The 23,139-nt window shown below is 34.8% G+C and overlaps 1 protein-coding gene across 3 annotated transcripts in view; it reads left to right on the top strand.

Annotated features, from left to right (window-relative positions):
- rbm20 (RNA binding motif protein 20) overlaps nt 1–23,139 on the top strand; it is a 150,120-nt gene that overhangs the window by 104,103 nt on the left and 22,878 nt on the right. For all 3 annotated transcript variants that reach the window (XM_073937498.1, XM_073937499.1, XM_073937500.1), the window contains exons 6-9: nt 16,169–16,312; nt 18,331–18,462; nt 18,538–18,617; nt 22,285–22,849. In XM_073937498.1, the coding sequence (XP_073793599.1) occupies nt 16,169–16,312; nt 18,331–18,462; nt 18,538–18,617; nt 22,285–22,849 (921 nt within the window). The remainder of the gene's footprint in view (nt 1–16,168; nt 16,313–18,330; nt 18,463–18,537; nt 18,618–22,284; nt 22,850–23,139) is intronic.

The raw sequence follows: 23,139 nt of genomic DNA, 5'->3' as shown, positions 1-23,139 counted from the left end.
GCGTGTCAGAACGCATTTTTGCTAATTTACGGACAGGAAAATCCGCTTTGCGCCGTAGCGCATGGTCTAAAAGGGTTGAATTTATTTTCTTAAAGAGTTATAAGTGTGTTTTGAGAATAAACCAATTAAAGTCTCATCTCCCATTCCCTTTAAGAGCCAGCTGCGTCGCGCCAAGAGCGCATTTGCTATTTACATGACGCAAAGTAAGTCTAAGTGGAAAAAATGAGCATTTCACCAGCAAACAGTTAACAGTTAACAGTTTTTTTAACAAAAAACTGTTAAACAGAGCATCTTCTGCGTGAGAATGAGGGATAATGGATCACTTTCACTTTCGCTCTTGGATAGGGAAACCTTTACGCACAGACATTAATTAGTCTATAAATAATTAATTGCGTTTGTTAAGCGCAAATATTCGTTTCAAAACTATTTTAAATTCAGTTCTAATTTCCAGCAAACGAATAAATGAACAACAATAACGAAGTTTGTTCAAAAACCTGAGTTATATCCTAAAACACATGCTGTACCCCATATGGTCTAAAACCTGACAGGTGGGCAAATCTCAGCTTGTTTTTAGATAAACAAATATAAATATGGATATAATAAATAATACTGCTAATAATAATAACATTATTCAAAAGCAAATTGTTATGAATAAACTGAAAAAGCCTCCCGAGATGAAGAAGACATAAAAGCAGTGATTTTTCATATTTATGTAGGCTAAAAAATAATATGTTTTGTAATATTTTAATCCTTTATATTTATATCCTATATCTATCTTTATTATATCCTATATATATCCTTAATATTTTAATTTTTTCATATGTAAATATATTTGCCTATTGCTCTCTAGTGTGTATTAAGCAGTGCGTAAGAGAGGGGCAACTCTGCGCCAGAGTTTAGACCGGGTTTGTTTTGGTCTAATGGAAAATCTATTTTAGTTTCTCAAAATAGCAACGCGCCAGCAGTCCGCCTCAGAACGCCTTCCTTTTTAGACCAGAATGCCTATGGGCGCACATATTAGCGCTAATGCATTTGCTAATTAAACAGCGTAGTGCAATGCCTCAAAACGACTCTTGCGCCAAGCTGAAACTAGCAAACAAGTTTTGCGCCGCGCCTTGCGCCACATTGCGGCGGGTGTATGATAGGGCCCTTAATGTCAATTAAAACCATGTCATGCCAACTTGCTACATTAATGATCACAACGCAACAGTATTGATCACAATGCTTGCTAATGCATCTTAAAATAAATTGTAGGTTTGTCACGTGTGCGTGCAAGTCGAGGGACATGAAAGGTAAGGATCCTAGTGCAGGTTTAATAAGAATAGAACGGTCAATACAGGAGTTGCTGGTACATATGGACAATCCAAATTATAGTCATCAAACAAGCATGAGGTCAAAATAGGCGGCGATACAGAATATAGCACTAAACAAAGCTATGATCAAAAACATGGCAGGCAAAACAAATAATAACTCAAACACTTACAAACAGCAATGACAAACAAAGACTCAGGAATGAACTGGTGTATCAGTGGTGTATAAGTAGTCTAAATAATCAGCGATAACAAGCTTCAGCTGTGTGTGTGCCATCAGTGGTGCTTGAAAACTGGTGTGTGTGAAATGGCATGTTGAGATATGTAGTTCATTAATGTAACATTTGTGGTTCACCAGTGATCTGCCAGGAGTGGAATGCTGGGGCCTCATGTATCAACGCTGCGTACGCACAAAAACTTTGCGTACGCCAGGTTTCACGCTCAGAATTGCTCACGTTTGGATTTACTAACGAGGAACTGAACGTGGGAATGTGCGCAGCTCCACGCCAGCTTTATGGCTGGTGTACGCACATTTTTTGTGCGTGTCTGTTTTATTTCCATTGGCGACTCCTAGAGGCAGTTGTGTTAAATTGCACTCTACAAAGTGTCTTTGAGCCTTGCTATGGCAGCTGTATGAGACAGGTTCATCTAGCAGGTTTATAAGGTTTCCATACCATACAGTTGACCAGCCAAACATTAAAGCGCAATTTGCAGCGGTCGCCTGTTTTCCTAATGTAATCTGAGCTATCTACTGCACGCACATTCCTATAAAGACACTATCTGAAGATGAATTTGCATGCGTGAATCAGAAACATTTCCATTCAATAAATGTGCAAATAAAATATGATGCACAGACTTATTAACGATTTTAACTTGTCTTTCTCGTGATAAATAGTAGGCAAAATTTGATATGTAGCGGGGGAAAAAAAGAAGTATAAGTTGATCAGACGCTGGATTTGAACCGAATTCATGCTTAAACGTGTCGAAACATATTACCATTCGTTTTACGAGCTGCGCCACTGAGACTGTTAAGGATACTACAACATTTTACAGCTATAAATCACACTATTTCCTTTTTAAATCCACAGTGGGATGTTCAGACTTAACTGTGTTAAACGCATTAGCTAAACTCTCCCCACTCAATTTTTTTCTTTTGTTGTTAATTCCGGAGGACAAACTTGCAAATAACACAGTTTTCCTCTGGTCTATCTCCGAAAGCAGCACCTTCAATTCACATTCTGTTGAAAGTTTCTCTTTTTGCTTGCTTTTACCATTGCTTTTTCGTTGGGTTTTGCCAAAGTAGAGTCATTAGCATATTCATATGGGGGAGGAGGCAGGGAGGGGTTTTGCCCTCGTGCATGTTGCGCTCAGTTTCACGTGCATTCTGATGTACAAAAGAATATGCGTGGGATTCAGCATACGCAGTGTTTCATACATCTGAAATTTTTTCTGCGTACGCACATTCACAGCTTTGTGCGTACGCAATGTTTTAGTAAGATTTCCACGCAAGTCTTTGTACATGAGGCCCCTGGTGACTGTGACAAGTTTAACTTAAAAATTATGACCAAACTTGGTCAAATGTTTCAAAACAACAAAATTTGAAAAATATACAAAAGAAGCCTCTTTTTTTTTTTTTTGAAAGGATGATTGAATAATTAAGAATTATAATGACAGCCACAAAGAAACCAAACCAATAAAAAAAATAGATGACATCATAACAGTCTTAATTCATGTTTTAGAACAAATCAACATCTATAGATCATCTGTAATTTTGCACTTTGTTATTTTGTGTAATTATTGGCAGGAATGTTCCACCATTTAAATTTACTGACTTAAATAGATTTTATTTTTATTAATATACTATTTCTTAACTATTTTCTTCAGTAATGTGTATTAATATAGCACATTTTATTGTGTATGGCCACCCAAAGCGCTTCATGATCATGAGGGGGGGTTCTCTCCACCACCAGTGTGCAGCATCCACTTGGATGATGTGACGGCAGCCAGTGCGCTCACCACACACCAGCTATGTATGGGTGGAATGGAGTGACAATGATAGGTGATAGAGCCAATTTGGTGGATGGGGATGATTGAGATGGTGTGGATGGGGATGATTGAGAGGCCATGATGGTCAAGGGCCAATAGTGGAAATTTAGCCAGGACACCAGGGTTAAACCCCTACTCTTTATAAGAAGTGCAATGAGATTTTTAATGACCACAGAGAGTCAGGACCTCAGTTTAACATCTCATCCGAAAGACATTGCTCACTGTTAGTATAGTGTCCCGGTCACTGTAATGGGGCATTATGACTCACACTGGCCACAGGATGAGTGACTAGTTTTACAGTATTCTTTGTTCCTAGAAACGATTTCAGGCCAAATATACTAACTAAATTTTAATTACTTGCAAATAAATTAATACTTTTAGTTTACTGTTAAATACTTATTCTTTTTTTTAAATTAAGTTCATTTAACTCAAAATAACAACTTTAAATGTTTTTTCTGCATTATTCTTGTCATCAGTTTGTCTTTGGACAGTCTATTTTTTATTTAATCTTTCATCCACGTTCTTTGTAAGCATAAAGGCCAGTAACAACTGTTTTCATGTCCTGAGTGTGACTGACGGGTCTTCACATATGCACACCATGAAGCATTGTTGTGGATTAGATGCTTTGACCTTGCGTTGAGTCTACCACCTATAATTGAAAGCATGTCCTCTGTGGGACGGTATTTCGTTTAGTAGCCAGTGTCTGGCTTCAGAGACTTACACAAAAATTCTTCATAGCGATCTATTTGGCCAAGTTATTTATGATTTAGTCCGTAGGCGAGGCTAATGTTAGCCCCTATAAAACCCACCTGTTATACAGCAGCTGTGCATTGGCGGTGCTTTTGTGACTTGTTTTCTCAAAAAAAAAAAAAAAATCTGTATATAAAGAAATTCCTGGTGTTGCATTTTCAGTCTGGCCAAGTAGTCATGATTGGTGTCTGTCTTTGTAGGCTTTTGAGTGAATTCAGTTTCAGCCCTCAGAAATGTAACCTGATCTTTGGGGGATGAAAGCTTCCTGACATAAAATTCGCAAAGTGCGTGCTATAGATTTCAGACGAATGTGTTTCAGAGCCTGTTTAAGCCCTCTCTGGATAAGCAAACAGATGTGAATGCATTTGTAGCATAATTCGGTGCCAGTCATCACCAGGCTCCTGTTTCCACCTGGTATTAACATGCATTCAGATATTCTCCAGTTTCAGCTACCTCTGGAAATGTGGACAAGCTCAAAACTGTTTAGACTCTATTTACACTCGTGTTTAGTATTAACCATTTGAAATTGGACTTACAAAAGTACCGCCATTTAAACAGAGTCAAAAAATCAGCACGGTGGTTCAGTGGTTAGCACGGTCACCTCACAGAATGAAGATCTCTGGTTCGTGTCTCGGCATGGCCAGTTGGCATTTCTGTTTGGAGTTTGCATGTATTCCCCATGCTCGTGTTGGTTTCCTCCGGGGGCCCCGTTTTCCCACACAACCCAAAGACATGCACTATAGGTGAATTGAATATACTAAATTGGCCATAGTGTATGAGTGTGTGAATGTGATAGTGTATGGATGTTTCCCAGTTCTGGTTTTTGGCTGAAAGGGCATCTGCTGCGTAAAACATATGCTGGAATAGTTGGTGCTTCATTCCACCATTAGTATGTTGTTTCCCCATCAAATTAAAGCAATTAGCCTTTAGAATCTATGGTTTACAGTGAATTTATAACAGCTAAAGATTAGGGATGCACCGATATGGATTTTTTGGCTAATTAACGATAACCGATAGCCGATATACTATAGCCTATAATCACAAATATTTCAAAATGTTATTTTTTTATACAGTGTACAACTGATTTAAATTTACTTATTTTATTTAAACTTCATAAAAGTTTGAACTAAAAAAGTTTGAAATTAAAATGCTACTTGACTGTTGTACAAATACAATAGGTTAAATAACAAAATGGCACTTAATTAGCAAACAGATTCAATAAATATGTCTTAAGTAAAATGAAAGAACTAAGAACTGAAGCCAGGTCAAATGTTCTTGAATAAAATGTATATATATATATATATATATATATATATATATATATATATATATATATATATATATGCAGGAATACACAATGTCCGAAAAGGACATTTTAAGAGTTGTTTTGAAAGTTTAGAGCCACTGTACAAGCGAAAAGCTCAATACAGATAGTATAACTTTAGAAACTGCAGCATAAATCCATCCCATTTGGTTTTTTTAGATTCTTTTGAACACATTTAAGCTTTGGTTGTCAATCGGCTTCTATGTTCATTCTTGCTGTCAATTGCGGGAGAAATGGTCAATGAAACGTTTATGATAATATGCTGTGAGTTTGAAACTAACTGAAGGCGCTGTGTGACGAAGCAGAGTTAGATTTGTCCTTGAAAGTCAGATTTTGATACAAAACCTGATCATTGAGCACAGATGACTTTATGACAAACACAATGCATAATATAAAGACAGAATGTGATGAACTGTTGAGAACCCTTATGCTGGATTTAGTGTATGGCGCAACTCTCCTTTTCTGCGGTGAAGACTCTGTCGGCTCACTATGTGTGTGTGAGGTAATAGCCATCACGAGTGCTCTTAATAATCATTAGAAATATGCTGATTAAACTGAATACAATCTTGCATCAACAACACATGGCAAGCAACACGTTAAGAACAAATAATCATGTTAGATTACAAACAACCCAACAAGTTGTTTAGCACGTGTGCATTGCTGCTGCTATGTTTACTCATGTAATATTTTTCCTGAGGTGATTTAAAGCAAAATACACAATGACACTCAATCATACAAATCTACAATGATAAGGAGTAAGGTAGATATTAACGCCCAGCAATACCACACAAAGAAAGGACAGACTTTGAAGAAATAAACAGTTTGAGGAGAGCTCCATTATAGTGCTTTGGACAGGTCTGAATATGTTCCACCTACGCAAGTGTGAGGCAGGCAGTTCTGTACAATTATGTAATTTATTGGCTTAAAGATATCGGCCTGAAGCTGCGGTGCTGCAAAAAGGGCCAGGATTAAACAAGCTTATTAGACATTTTTAAAAGCGAGCGTTTGCTCCATGTTTTAAATATCTGTACAGAGATGTTATGTTTGGAACCTCGATTGGTCTCAAGCAGTCTAGTGATGCGATTTCGCAGGTCATAGTTCACCAAGCTTGAACTTTGCACCGCAGCAACCTGCGAAACTTGATGCATGACCCCGCATTTCCGGTCTGACGCATTCGCATGCGTATGAATGGAAGTCTATGGAAGGAAAAGCCCAGTGTGACCGCAGCTTAATTCTGACATCGGACTGATAACGATAATCTAAAAAAATAGCTATTATTGACCGATAATAATATGGCCGCTGATATATCATGCATCCTTACTAAAGGTCATTGCTAGGGCTTAAAACATTCTTAACTGTAACAATTCAGGTAGACATTCACATTTTGTTTACTGCTTCTTCAATTGCTTTTCAACCAATCAGAATCAAGCACCAAACTTTTCTGTTTTATAATGTGGCTTTGAAGCCACTGTTTACACTCTGATGTTTTCAAAATATTGCTCTGTTTGTTTGAGAATCCCTACCTGCCCACCATACACAGACTCGACCGAATGTGTGAGTTTGAGGGTGGAGCTATCTGTTTGTTTAACTAATGAAAACATTGGTTGACAGTGTTGCCAGGATGGGCTGTTTCCCACCCAATTGGGTGATTTTGAACTTTTTTGTGTGGGTAAGAAATGACATTCATGGGTGAAGAAAATTTGGGCAGTTTTGTAAGGGCTCGCACCCTAGCCCCAGACCACTTCAATTAAAACACATTTTATACTTAATGTCAGTATTTAATCAAAATGGACCCCTTTTTCTTATTGTTATTATTTTGCTGTATTGATTATGGTTGCACATGCACAGTTGGACATAAAGGGATATTTCTCTCAAAAGTAAAATTCAGTCATCTTTTACTGATTCTCCTCTTGTTTGTTTCTGAACAAAAAGAAAGATATTCTGAAGAATGTTGAAGAAAACATTGACTTTAATAGTATTTTTGGTCCTACTGCCATAAATGCTTTGTTCATCCACAGTTGTATATTGTTTTTTAAAAATATAGTTTCCCCCAAAAATAAAATTGTCAAAAATTAAAATGTCCCCACTATTTACTCACACTCAAGTGATTCTTTATGCATTTCTATTGAACACAAAACAAGATATTCTGAAGAATCTTGAACCAGCCATTGACTTCAATAGTATTTTTGTTCCTACTTTGTATGTCAATGGCTGATTTCTCCAACATTCTTCAGAATATCTTGTTTTGTGTTCAATAAATTCATAAAAGAACCACTTGAGTGTGAGTAAATAACGAGGAAATGTTAATATTTTGGGTAAACTGTCCCTTTAAATTTATGTGCCCTCATAATCCCCCTCCTCCTTAAGTCACATCTAAACTCTGATTGGTGTCGATGAGGGTGGGACCACGTTTCAATCACATGAGGTCCACCAATAACAAATCACAACAATCTAGTCCAGAGATGCCCAAACTAGGTCCAGCCAAAGTTGGTTCATTGTAACCTTTGATTAGGCTCACCATCCCATCAGAGAAAAGAGAGATGGGGAGGGTTGAGACAGATGCTCCAGAGATTGCAATTTCACATAACCCTCTTTTTGTTTGTTTGTTTTATTGCTAACTAAAAACGAACTGAAATTAAATGTTTCAATTAAATGTATTTGTAAATAAATCTGATTTTATAAAATGTAAATACTGTGACTTGATGGACAGAAGAAAATGCAGAAAACATTGGCGAGCAAATCAAACCAAAAACTGGTCATTTACTGAACTCCATTCTGATATAAATGGCATTGTTTTTGTCTTTAATAAAATAAGTTTATTATTAAATGTACAAAATTATGCTGCATTATTTAAGATAAAGCAGAGTTTTCTATTTTTTAGATCATTACATAAATAAGGAATTGATCCATAGCAACGTTCACGTGATACAGTTTGGTGTATTTACCTTCAGACACCATCCAAGTTTGGTTTTTGGCCCTTCATAAGATAAAGTTTGGGCATGATGTTTTCTATTCCCAATAGTTTTACTTTGTTTTAGTTCTATGTCACAGTAATGAAAAAAGTTTTTTTGGTAGACCGATTTGGTAGACCAATCATGAAATCAAAGTTATTTTGATTGACAGAGCATTCCACCCATTCATCAGAAGCCAAAATCTCTCAACTCTTTTAAAGCAGCGCCACAGCTATACATAGTTCTTAGTATGTGTCTGGCCACAAAAAATATAACACAAGTGTTACGTTTAACCAGCCTCGCTTACACGAAAGCCATTCAGAGTTACGTATACCACATATAGCAGATGCATAAACAGCTTATTCGGGGGTCTATTTTGGTATGTGTTTATAGAGGCAAACCTCACATGATCTTTTTGGCACATTTGGACAAAGGGAAACCCCAGCATGAAGCTGTTTATTGAATTATCAGAAGCTCAGCTCAAACTGTCGGTCTCCAGCCAGATGTAAATCAGCCCCAGAACCAGCCATGTCTAAATGAACATTGATTTAAGGCTAGGGCTGTTTGGTTCTGCTTTGAGATCTTATTTTACACTGTAAAAATGAAAATGACATGGCTGCCTTGTATTTTAAATTGGAATCATGACCTTATAAGTAATTTTAACTTAATACATTGAACTTACTTAAACTAGCTTGTATTACTTAGAAAAATTACCTTAGAAACTTGATTAATTAGCTAATACGTATGGCTTTGTTGATCTCAATCGTACAATTTATTATGATTTTCTCATCCCCCAATGAGGATTGGATTTAGGGGCGGGGTTGGGTGCAAATCAGACATTTTATGACTGAACTTATACAAATTTGTACAAATTAGCCACTAAACTATCAAAACGTAAAACAGTTGTTTTTACAGCGTGATCTCATGAGGAAACATGTTGACATAATTTGCGTGAAAGATAATTAATGCATTGTTGTGCAGTAAAGAATTTTAAATGCTCAATATGGTGGCAAAGAACCACCAGACATTTGCCAGGTGGTCATGATGTTTACTTAATTTAAAGATGTTTACTTAATTTGTTAATGTTTTTTCGGTTTGCATATGGGTTGCGTATAACTTGCAGCGTGTTTAAGGTGTCTCAGTCACTGTGTTTATGTGTGTAGATTATTTGTCGCGTATAAAACCCATAATTTGAAACAGTTGTCAGATGTGGATGAAAGGTGGATAAGCACCATCTACTGGAAGAGAAGTGACTTTACCTTTTTATTCGGCTATTCTACTGTTTTCATGTAGCATAGCCAAATCAGTCATGCTTTTACTTCATATTTTGTAATTATGCAATCTAATTTAAAAAATATTTAATATATTTACATACATTATCATATATTTATGTACAGTTGAAGTCAGAATTATTAGTCCTTCTGATTTATTAGAGCCTGTTTAATTTTTTTCCCACAATTTTATATTAGTTTTATAAATAATGAAAAGCTTAAATACAGAAATATGATACTTATTTTTTTTTTATCGTATGCCCATATTCACAAAACATTAACATCAGAATGTTTTAACATTACAGAGAATGCACAATTTTGAGAGTGAAAAGTAACAGAAAAATTAATGTAAAAACAAAAACAAATAAATAGGTAAAGATTAATTAAAAGTACAATTACATAATCTTAGAGTAGTCTTTAAGTGTAGGTTATAACAAAAAGTGTAAATGAATGTCAAGGATACTGTGTTAATTTAAGAAAGCTCTTTTATGTACTCCAAAAGGGGAGACCAAATTGACCAAAATCTGTCAGATTTTTTATGTTTGTCATAGGTAAGTTTTTCTAATGGTAGCCATGTAGCAATCTGTAATATCCACATTTTAAAAGATGGAGCCTGTGATGCAGACCAGAGTAGCAAAATACATTTCTTAGCTAAATATACCAATACAATAAATAACTGGAATGCATCTTTTTCAAACACATTGTTTGCATTAAGATTCAATAAGTACAAAGCTGGAGTCATGTCAAAATTTAGCTTAAGAATATTTTCCAGTACCTTGTGTATTTTCTTCCAAAATGGCATACTTATTTTTAAAATACAAGTGTATTATCACCTATCATTACATTTTTTTTTAGGAAAATCTGTTAAATTAATAACTGAAGCCTATATAGGAAAATAAAAAACTGGCCAGAACATTCAACTTTCCGAGTCAGAATTTTGCCATTTAAATGATAAGAAAAATTCAACAACAACAATAATAATCCAACTTTTTGAAGTCAGAAGTATTAGCCCTTCTGAATTATTAGAGCCCCTGTTTAATTTTTTTCCCCAATTTCTGTTTAACAGAGAGAAGGTTTTTTCAACACATTTCTTAACATAATAGTTTTAATAACTCATCTCTAATAACTGATTTCATTTATCTTTGCCATGATGACAGTAAATAATATTTGACTAGATATCTTTCAAGACACTTCTATACAGCTTAAAGTGACGTTTAAAGGCTTAATTAGGTTAATTAGGTTAACTAGGCAGGTTAGGGTAATTAGGCAAGTTATTGTATAATGATGGTTTGTTCTGTAGACTATGAAAAAAATATATAGCTCAAAGGGGCTAATAATTTTGACCTTAAAATGGTTTAAAAAAAATGTTTAAACTGCCTTTATTTTAATAAAACAAATAAGGCTTTCTCCAGAAGACAAAATATTATCAGACATACTGTAAAAAATGTCCTTGCTCTGTTAAACATCATTTGGGAAATATTTAAAAAAGAAAAAAAGTTTTCAAAGCTGGGTTAATAATTCTGACTTCAACTGTATATGCCGAATAGTTGTATCGATCAGGTTTACAGTGTACACCGTACTCATATTTTAAATATTACTTGTTTCTTGTTTATTTTTTATTTTATTGGATTTTGGGTTTCCAAATCAGCGACTTTGCTTGTAAATAAATCTACAATTGGAGTTGGCCATGAAAAATCAGGATTGTTGTATTTCTACTTACAGTGTGTGATGTTTGAATGAGTAGGGTGGAGGATCAGCCCTCACATGTAAATTGCAGTGTAAACACTGACCCTTCTCTCTGACCCTCTGCTGATGTGGAATGACATCACATTTGCTGCTGTCAATCAAATCCTGCGTCCTGCCTGTAAAAAACAGCCTGTTCACTGGAGCTTATGTTACTGCTGTAAAACTGAACACAGCTTCATCTGATCGTGTGTTTAGATTATGCTATATACATACAGGCATACCTACTTGCTCCCAGGGTCATTTATATGGAAGTTGATATTTAGCTGAACCACATTGGTCTTTCATAGCATCTAGTTTTTATGAGGTGGGTTGTTAGCCCAACGCTCAACCCCCAACCTGGAGGACCAGGACATACACACAAACACTACGGCTAATTTGGCTAACCCAATTCACCTACAGCGCATGTCTTTGGAGTGTTGGGGAAACCAGAGCACCTGGAGGAAACCCACGTGAACACGAGGAGAACGTGCACACAGAAATACCAACTGACCCAGCCAGGGATCAAACCAGTTCTTGCTGTGAGGCAACAGTGCTACTCATCAGAATAAACAACGAAAAGTCCAAGGCACTCGAAAAATGTGAAAAAATATTAAAAAGATATATTTCTACCCACTGCGCAACCTTTTATACACATATATTATGATTTAATATTCTGTAGGTGTAGATTTATGGTGGATGGACGCGTCCCCACCAATATCCCATCTATTGAAATGCTCATTCATTTATTTTCTTTTTGGCTTAGTCCCTTTAATATTCCAGGCTCGCCACAGGGGAATGAACCACCAACTTATTCAGCACATGTTTTACCCAGCGGATGCCCTTCCAGCTGCAACCTATCTCTGGGAAACCCATATACACTCATTCACACACATACACTACGGACAATTTAGCCTACCCAATTCGCCTGTACCACGTGTATTTAGATTGTGGGGGAAACCGGAGCACCCGGAGGAAACCCACGCGAACGCAGGGATAACGCAGGCTCGAACCAGTGACCTTCTTGCTGTGAGGTGACAGCACTACTTACTGCGCCACTACGACGCCCCATTGAAATGTCCCCACCAATTATTTAATCTACTTTTAAAAAATCAAGCTGTCAACATTAACCTTGACATGCAGAATGGGTTAAATTACATTCTGTCCTTGAGTCCTCCCGCCGCCAAAATGCAAATTCAATTCAATTCAATTCAGCTTTATTTGTATAGCACTTTTACAATGTAGATTGTGTCAAAGCAGCTTCACATAAATGGGCATAGTAACTGGATCAGGGTAGTTTAGTTTTTAGTGTTTAAGTTCAGTTCAGTTTAGCTCAGTTCAGTGTGGTTTAAATCATTACTGAGAATCCAAACACTAAAGAGCAAATGAATCGATGCGTAGCTTTTCAGATCCCGAATGATCCAAATGAATCTTGTGATTGGCTGTGCCTTTCCCTGCTATCATGTGAGAGGTTGTGGCTGTGTTCAGCTACAAGCAGCGCCAAATACAGTTGATTGTTTCTTTCCCATGCAAGAATAAGCTGTGTTGGGTGACGCACTCAAGTGAGGATGGGGCAGTAAAAGGTGGACACAAGGTGCTTTTTTCCAACGAAAGTGTAAATGACATTAACGCAAGTTTGCTACTGAATTAGCCCAGCATGATAATGTCAATAATGCTCGGGTTTTCCCCCGCTTTAACGCACAGTCTGTCCTCATTGCAAACTGATAAAGACTAGTCTGTGAATAATATGTCCTGAAAACTAACTGCAGAATAAACGGCTAAACTACATGATCCCTGCCAGTTCTCCCAAGCTCCCAGAGTTCAATTTTGGTTGAAACAACTTGTCAGAAAAAAAATACAGCCAGTGTAAAGGCATAATACCAACACGAGAGATATGTTTTGTTTGCCCTTTGGCTAAAATAAAGAGACATCTCTATTAAACTCTCTCTTTATCAGTTAATAATCATTATTTTTAACATTACGCTATCAGGCCTGTAGCCAGCTTATTTAAAGGAGTGTTTTTTTTTTTCTGAAAAACTAATCCCTTTTGCAGTTATTTGCCTGATTTTCTATTTAGTTATGAGGTATAAATATAAAATTTTAGTAACGTTTTAAGAACTGATTTATGCTGTATTATCTTGTCGGATGGTTAACATAACCTCACTTTTCTTTGTAACAAAAATATTTCCAACTATTTTATCAAATTTCTTACCATGGTATTTTACTATTATAAGTGTTCATTTTAAAATAAGCATTTAAACTGCACGTTTTATATTACAGTTTTATAAATAATGAAAAGTTTAAATACAGAAACATGATACTTATTTTTAAAAGACAAATATATTATCACCTGTCATTACATTTTTTTAGGAAAATCTGTTAAATTAATAACTGAAGCCTATAGGCAAATAAAAATAATAAAAAAAAAACTGGCCAGAACATTCAACTTTCCTTTTTCAGAATTTGGCCATTTAAATGATAAGAAAAATTCAACAATAACAATAATAATCTAACTTTCCTCAGTCAGAATTTGGCCATTTAAATGATAAGAAAAAATAAAAAATTACAATAATAATCCAACTTTTGGTTGGAAAAGTCCACCCGATTCCTCCTTGGCTACGGGCCTGAAACTTAATACATTTTATGAAGAGAGGATTAAATATTAATATATTTTTGATCCACCCATGCCTATCTATGTCAAGTGCAAATCTACACCCTTGAGGTGTAATATATGCTACAGTTTCTTTGGGAGTATTTTCTTTATTTCTTTCTTTACAGTTTTTTTTTTCAAAAAAAATTTCTGTTTTAATTTAACAAGGATGCATTCGTTTGACCTAAAGTGACAGTAAAGACTTTTTTAAATGTGTGTTGTGTTTAAAATAAATGCTGTTCTTTAATTGATAAGAAGAACAAATTAAATATGAGAGAAAAAAAGTCTATTTAGAATTATTTATAAAGGATATATAATATTGTAATTATATTTCACAAAACCTCAATAGAAGAAGACTTCAAAAGCATTAAAAACTTACTCCAAACCTTTGAACGCTGCAACAGATTATTATTATCATTTGCATATGATTTATCATGGCATAATAACACAATATAAAACAATTACTAATCCTCTGAGTAAAATTTACTCATTTCAGAGAGTATTTGGTCCCTCTTTATAATAAGGCAAACGAGGTTAGTAATAAGTAAAGCTGCTGTTTGTGGACTTGCTTATTGATCGAGTTGATCCCCTGCTGAGATTTTGAGAGATTCAATGTATTATATTTCAGCTGATTTCATCTAAAGCTGTGACTGAAGTCAGTTGTAGTTTTGTGTTTCTAAACAGCAGGTGTTCATCCTCAGTCCTCAATCATCACCTGACTAATCCTTTCATTGTTTCATTTACTTGAATAACATTGCCTCAATAAAGAGAAACTTGGTGTAGTAGTTTTGAATAGTACATTATACTCAAAGGATTTTGTTGTGCATTAGATAACTTAAATCATATAATTATGGGGTAATAATAATAGATTTTGGATTTTTTAACATTTTTTACATGAAAGCATTTTCTATTTTTATTTTGTTTAGTTTTTTTTGTTATTGTTGTAATATATACATATATATTACAAGAGAGTCTGTCAAAAAGACCATTAAATCAAAAAGTATATTTATAGATGTTTGTATTTATTCATAAATTCATATTTTTCAAAAGCTAATAAAGCCCACTTTTTCATGGTATAATAACACAACACAGAACTAATGTAAAATGTCTGTATTTTTTAGAATATTTCAAATGAAGAAGCATTTGAATATATTAATTAGAGACTGTGGTGCTTTTTAAATTATGAAAGTAATATAATAATGATTAGCTAAATATTAAAATCAAGTTGAACATCACTCAATTAAATTTATTTGTTTAAATTCAGTCCTTATAAATTGTTTGCAACCATTTATCCTAAAACAAAATTGCTAATCCAATGAATCTTTTTTTTTTCAATGTATTGCTATACTAGGAACAACACACTGTCGTAATGTAATCTTAAAATCAGCCTGAAGTGTGTGTAGGTGTAGATTCGGGGATAATGTTGTTTTCCTCAAGCAGTAGGGGGCGTCAGTGAGCAGATCAGTCTGATCATCTTTCACCGCATTCTTCAAGATTCTCCTCATTGTCCATCAGATGTAAACAATATGTAAAAGTAAAGAGTGTAATATACACTACCTGACAAAAGTCTTGTCGCCTATCCAAGTTTTAGGAACAACAAATAATAACTTGACTTCTAGTTGATAATTTATCAGAAGTGGCTGTATGAAAGGCAAAGGCCTCTAGATTAAGCCTAGTTTACCAAAATAAAATATGATCATGACAAATATGACAGTAAGGTTTGACTTAGCTTAGACAAAAGTCTTGTCACTTAACAGAAATAATGCATAATATAGAATATAAAGTCATGGTGCTGTGGAAAAAGAATTAATATTGTGTATGACTCCAATGAGCTTAGAAGACTGCATCCATACATCTCTGCAATGGCTCAAATAACTTATTAATAAAGTCATCTGGAGTGGTAAAGAAAGCGTTCTTGCAGGACTCCCAGAGTTCATCTAGATTATTTGGATAAATCTTCAATGCCTCCTCCATCTTACCCCAGATATGCTCAATAATGTCCAGAACTGGTGACTGGGCTGGCCAATCCTGGAGCACCTTGACCTTCTTTGCTTTCAGGAACTTTGAAGTATGAGAAGGAGTGCTATCCTACTTTTGTCATGTAGTGTAGTGTGTAACATGTATTTCTCTGTGTGCTCTGTCAGTTTGTTCAGCGGAAAGCATGTCCAGGCCGCGTGGTGCATATCTGTAACCTGCCGGAGGGAAGCTGCACCGAGAATGATGTCATCAACCTGGGTCTTCCGTTCGGCAAAGTGACCAATTACATCCTCATGCGCTCTACACACCAGGTACTGAATACGATACAAGGTTGTTCATTGTAAATACTATAGTTTTACTATTGTAAATTTTACTATTGAGTAAATCTGTTGCTTTAAACAATTAGTTGGTTTACTTAAAAAAGTGAGCAAACCTGTTGTAAGTTGGGACATTTAAGTTGATTTAACTCAATGTTTATAAATATGCGCATGGTTCATTCACTTAAAAATTTTAAGTCAATGGGTTTAGTCACTTTTTTTTCTTATTTTGAGTAAAGTCAACTAACCATTTTAAGAATAACATGTTTACTCACTTATTTTGAGTAAAGTCAACTAATCGTTTTAAAAATAACAGGTTTACTAACTTATTTTGAGTGAAGCTAACTAACCATTTTAAAATAACAGGTTTACTCACTTATTTTGAGTAAAGTCAACTAACCGTTTTAAGAATAAAAGGTTTACTAAATTATTTTGAGTAAAGTCAACTAATCGTTTTAAAAATAACAGGTTTACTCACTTATTTTCAGTAAAACCAACTAATCGTTTTAAAAATAATAGGTTTACTCACTTATTTTGAGCAAAGCCAACTAATCATTTTAAAATAACAGGTTTACTCACTTATTTTACATTAAGTCAACTAATCAATTTAATAATAACTGGTTTACTCACTTATTTTGAGTAAACCTAACTAACCATTTTAAAATAACAGGTTTACTCACTTATTTTGAGTAAAACCAACTAATCGTTTTAAGAATAACAGGTTTACTCACTTATTTTGAGTAAAACCAACTAATCGTTTTAAAAATAACAAATTTACTTACTTTTTTTGAGTAAAGTCAACTAATCGTTTTAAAAATAACAGGTTTACTTAATTATTTTACATTAAGTCAACTAACTGTTTTAAAAATAACAGGTTTACTCACTTCTTTTAAGTAAAGCCAACTAATCGTTTTAAAAATAATAGGTTTACTCTTTTACTCTACATTAGATCAACTAATCGGTCTAAAAATAACAGGTTTACTCAATTATTTTACATTAAGTCAACTAACCATTTTAAAAGCAGCAGGTTTACTCACTTGTTTTTAGTCAACTTTTCATTTTTTTACATTGTACTGTAGTATTAACTATAGTGAACTGATAAGCTGTAATACATAATGTAGTTTACTTTACTTTTTACTATAGTAATCTAGGGTGTGTTATTGTTGAAAACTACAGCAATGGGTCATTTGGTATTATTATTATTATCATTATAGTTGTTGTGTTATCATAGCAAATATAACAGATTGAAATTAAAAACTGCAGACATAAATTGATAAACTGTGAGTCCATTTTGGATGTTTTATTTACATTAGACAGAAATAAAAAGATTAAAGGAAGGCTTAAAATGTGATAGGAGCATGACAAAGTACATTTGTCCGTTGTAGTTTCTCATCCTTAATTTATTCAGCTAAAACCATATTATATATTTCTAAAACTATGAATATATATATATATATATATATATATATATATATATATATATATATATATATATATATATATATATATATAATTTAAATAATTTTTTACACAAAAGTATTATAAATAAACTAAAACTAGTTATATTTTTAATAAGGAGTAAAAACCTTAACTCTTGGGTTTGTCATGCAGTTTGTTGCAAATACAGTGCTATGCTAGAAATAGACTCTAACAAGCACTATATGTACTTTATGCACTTCTCACATTAAACCCTGACACATGATGATATCTCCATCACCTCCATTCCTTCATCAAATATGACTGACTTTTTGATTAGTGCTGTTAGGATCAAATTCTGGGTCCGGTGCCAAAGTCTGAAATGCCTGCCGTTAAACTCATCTTGTAACTGTCTTGAGGATTTACGATGTGTTACACGTCAACCACACCAAAAACATATGATGCAGAAAGTAAAATATTTCAGTGTTGATGAGAAATTGAATTTGATTGTGTTGTTGCATGTTAAATATCAAGAATTTATACTACAGGGCTGTCAAGTGCTTAACTCTGATTTTGCTGTTTTGCGTTTGATTCAGGCTTTTCTAGAGATGGCGTATGTGGAAGCGGCTCAGGCTATGGTTCAGTATTATCAGCTCCAGCCAGCCACTATTAACGGACAGAAACTGCTGATCCGCATGTCGAAGAGATACAAAGAGCTGCAGCTGAAGGTAAGAGACGTCTCACTTCAAGAAGACCAACTTATCTGAACAAACTAAACTCAAGTGTTTTCATTTCTCATCCAGAAACCAGGAAAAGACGTCGATTCAATAATCCAAGACATCAATTCACAGAGAGAGAGAGACGAGATGCAGGAGACTGACAGGTGAAACTCTTTTTTTTTTTGTTATTGCTGTGTTTTTTTTATTTTTGATAAGTTTGTTGCTGTAAAAGTGACCCCAACCTGCTGTATTATTCATACCGGGTCAGTAAAAATAAACATCACTGCATATTAACGTTTCAATAACTATTGTCCTTCAAATCTACTGTAAGTTGTGGTGGAGACCCTAATAAGTCGTTAAATTGTTTATCACTTATTAGATTAATATAGTTATTAGATTTTACTAGAGATTCATTTGATAAAATATCATCTCGAAATTAAAGACACTTTCTATTTTTTATATTAATAAACAAATGTAACATTTTTAATATAAATTTAAGTAAACTGTTATTTTCAATTACTTAATTTAGTATTTTTTCTATCTGTCTAATTGTCTGTCTTTGTCCATCCATTCATCTGTCCATTCATCTATCTATCGATCTATCTATCTATCTATCTATCTATCTATCTATCTATCTATCTGTCTGTCTGTCTGTCTGTCTGTCTGTCTGTCTGTCTGTCTGTCTGTCTGTCTGTCTGTCTGTCTGTCTGTCTGTCCGTCCGTCCGTCCGTCCGTCCGTCCGTCCGTCCGTCCGTCCGTCCGTCCGTCCGTCCATCATCTATCTATCTATCTGTCTGTCTGTCTGTCTGTCTGTCTGTCTGTCTGTCTGTCTGTCTGTCTGTCTGTCTGTCTGTCTGTCTGTCTGTCCGTCCGTCCGTCCGTCCGTCCGTCCGTCCGTCCGTCCGTCCGTCCGTCCGTCCGTCCGTCCGTCTGTCTATCTATTACAAAACTCAGCTTGGTCCTTCCGTCCGTCCATCCGTCCGTCTGTCTATCTATTACTAAACTCAGCTTGACATAGTAGATATAGAAGTAGCTTTACCTTTTTATGACAAGGCAAGATTAATTTCCAAAAATTTGTGGAAAATTATATTATTTATTACAATTTTTCTCAGTCGCTTTAGTGCATTTCTCACAACACTATATTACATGCGCACAACAGTTAATGCATTTCCCAAAACAATTGGTCATTTGTGCAGAGCGGCCCACTACATCGATCAAAATGCTCCCCATCTGTGCACGCCCTTAAATAATCAACTTAACAAAAACTGCCTACTGATGCACACAGTTATTGTTGATTGCAGTTTTTCTCAGTGGCTTTGGTGCATTTCTCACAACACTATTTACATTTGCACAACAGTTAATGCATTTCTCAAAACAATTAGTCAGTTGTGCACATCCTAGTAGCAGTTTCTCAGTCCTTCCAACAAATTGCAGATGCTTTTGGACATTCATCAATTGCTTTCATACAACTCTCTGCTGTTTATAACATTATCATTTGCTTATGTCATGTCAGTCAAAATTAACTAAACTTGTAAATGCTGAGTAGTCATCCCATATAAAAGTAATAGTCCTCATTTTATTACTTGAGTCATTACATACAAAAATGATGAACTAGTTGTCAAAATCTGTCTTGCAAATTTAATGTATAAAAAAAATAATAAATCATTATTTTCCTGAAAATGTCTTAAAAATTTAACAATTTTATGAGTGATTTACAGACCTGTGTATGTTGTAGGCTCAGTTCCAATATGTTGTGCAATATTGTTTACAAATGTGCACAACTCTACCCAAAGAAAGATTATGTTTGTTGTAAATAAGGATGTATGTATTCTTTTGCACAATGCTGTGAATAAATTAGAATTGCAAAGAGCAAATGCAGAGTAAAAATGTGAGACATACATATTCAGTGTCTTGTACTCAGACACCTCACTAAATGCAGTGATGTCTAACTTTACTGTAGTTTTCAAATGGCTGTGCAAACAGTATATAGTGCTGTCTTGAGCATTTTCAGGAGGTGTCACCAAAATCTGACTTTTTAGCATTGGAAAAAATGTCCAGAGTAAACTGTCATAATGGAAACATGACAAAGCCATTTGACTATCTTGTTCATAAACAATGATGTCAGGACTTTTCATTTTGATGACACTGACACGTTTATTAACATGAATACTTGCTTTTGAGGAATGAACTATCCATTTTCAGCATGTGACACGCTTTTGCAGGTTCTCAACTAGGTTTTGCAGTTTGTACTAATTGTTTTGAGAGATGCATTAACTGTTGTGCAGAAATGCACTAGTGTTGTGAGAAATGCACCAAAGCGACTGAGAAAAACTGTAATAAAATAAAGATAAATAATAAAAACAGTGTGTCAGAGACCCTTAAAGATGTTTTAACTCAACAATGAAACATCAAACATAGATTAAAGATTGTACATAGTCAATTAAATAAACTTAATTAAATAATGCAACAAATATTTATTTGGGCAGAACTACAAAACTAAGTGTAAAACAATAGTATTAGTTTTGCTTAAGTTGCACACAAGTTTGGTCATGTATAAATATCATTATAATAACCATATTGTATACATATTATTGTAAAACCTTTTTTGTTTTTTAAATAAAAAGTCTTAAAATTTAAACAACTTATATAAAAAAAAACATCACATAATGTAAATAAGTTGTCATTTAATAAAAATATGTCAATAACTCAATTTTGACAAAAATGTCAGATAGAACCTTATAATTCTAAGGTGACGAATTGTCAATATTTGTGTTATTTTTGTAAAATGTTTATTTTCCATCGTAGTCGTAGCACAATTCTTATCAATTATCAATATATTTTAGTTTATCCTACTCGGTTGTGCGCATACATTATTTTATTTGCATTGTTCAAATGTTTGCACATCCTGGCATTTCTTTTGAAATTCGCATGAATCGTAAGATACTGAAACTTCTATTTCAGTATGTTGACGTACTTCCAACTAAAATGAAATATTGATTAGGGGGCGATGCTTATTTTGTTATTTACCATCTTAATTAAATTTAAAATAGAACCCTTTCTTGGCTATATTTCTTACCCAGTTTTGTTTAGGACCGTCTTTTGTAATGTTGTTCAAGGAATAATTAGATTCATACCTTACCACACAAGGTATCTAAATGGGTTTTGCAAATGAAGCTAGTATCCACTCCGGTGAAAAAATAGAATAAAGCACACTTTTATTAATAAATTAAATCCAGTGAAAAAGAAGGATAAAACAAATACAAGAACAAAACAAAATCTGAAATCAAAATCATCCTCCGCTGAGAATAAAGGGCCTAAGACTTACAGTATATAGAAGTCTGTTTAAGCGCACTGCTGGTTTGTATGCTTCAGTCTTTTATACAGTATTCAAGCCTTTGATGTTATAAGTTGCATAAGTATTTTACTGCTGATTATATCTATGTCAGGATGGCTAGTAGTATATCATTAAACATGTAAATCAACATTTGGGCCTCCAAAGTCAATTTTTTTAGCTGGCGAATGGCATGTTTATTTAAAGAAAACGCTCCCATGCTTCTTCTAGGTTGCGATTGTAGCAATTTGTTCGAAGTGTCATCTGGACCATGTCATCCTGATGGCTGACCCACCTCAGTATGTCGCCCTTGACCTCTTTAAACTCTCTGCGGAAAACGTCTCTCTCATCTCTTAAGCTTCTCATCACTAATAGCTGTTTGTGCCAGCATTAGAATATCCGAATATATAAGTGAAGTTTTGTGTTTTTTACAATTTCATTAAACCAACCAGACACATAAATGAAAACATAGTGATGATCTCTGTTGTATTTTTTTGTAGGTATCTGCCAGAGCGTGCTCGATCCCGCAGTCCCATCAGTCGATCTCTGAGTCCTCGTTCGCACAGTCCCAGTTTCACCTCCTGCAGCTCTGCCCACAGTCCACCGGGACCATCCTGTCGGCCCGACTGGAGTAACGGCATGGGCCCCCGGCGGCCCTCCTGGGACTGGACATCCCATTCAAGAGGGGACGATGACCCTAGAGACGACTGGAGGAACGAAGAGGATGATCGACCAAATGGATGGCTGTCAGAGCGCAGGAAACCATACCTTAAACCCGGCGAGCGCATCAGTCCTCGAATGGGTCCCGGGGACGAGCGGGGCAGAGACTGGTACTCTTACCACTCCGTAGATGACTTTTACAAGAAGGACTCGCTGTATAAGAGCGATAAACTGAGGACGCAGCATCAGAGACATGAAGGGAAGACCAAGAGAAGGGAAGATTATCATAGATCTCGACACTCTGAGTCAGACCTGACGGATGATATGAGCTGCAGTCGGACACTTGAGGACAGAGGACGCAGCAAGAGGACGAGCCGGAGACCCGAGAAGGAGACGGAAAATCAGGCATGTCCTCTTGCACATTTTACAACTGTGTATATTATGTGTTGGACATTTCAGCTGAATCTTAAATATTTATATCAGATTATTATTATTATTTTAAGCATTAAATATAAAGGATGTGATTTATTACTAAATAATATGAAAATTTAAAATATCAATGACATATAAAATGTAGATCATATGTTTAATAAAAGTTAATGTGATTTTATTTTATATTATTAAATATATTGACACTTAAAGTCAAATTTTGTACTGTTTTATCAAGAAATATTGATAAATGTTAATAAGCTTGA

Source organism: Danio rerio, chromosome 22 (assembly GCF_049306965.1).
Source record: "Danio rerio strain Tuebingen ecotype United States chromosome 22, GRCz12tu, whole genome shotgun sequence".
In the NCBI taxonomy this organism is placed as follows: Eukaryota; Metazoa; Chordata; class Actinopteri; order Cypriniformes; family Danionidae; genus Danio; species Danio rerio.
The sequence above is the reverse complement of the archived record's forward strand: the minus strand, read 5'-3'. Positions and strand labels throughout refer to the sequence as shown.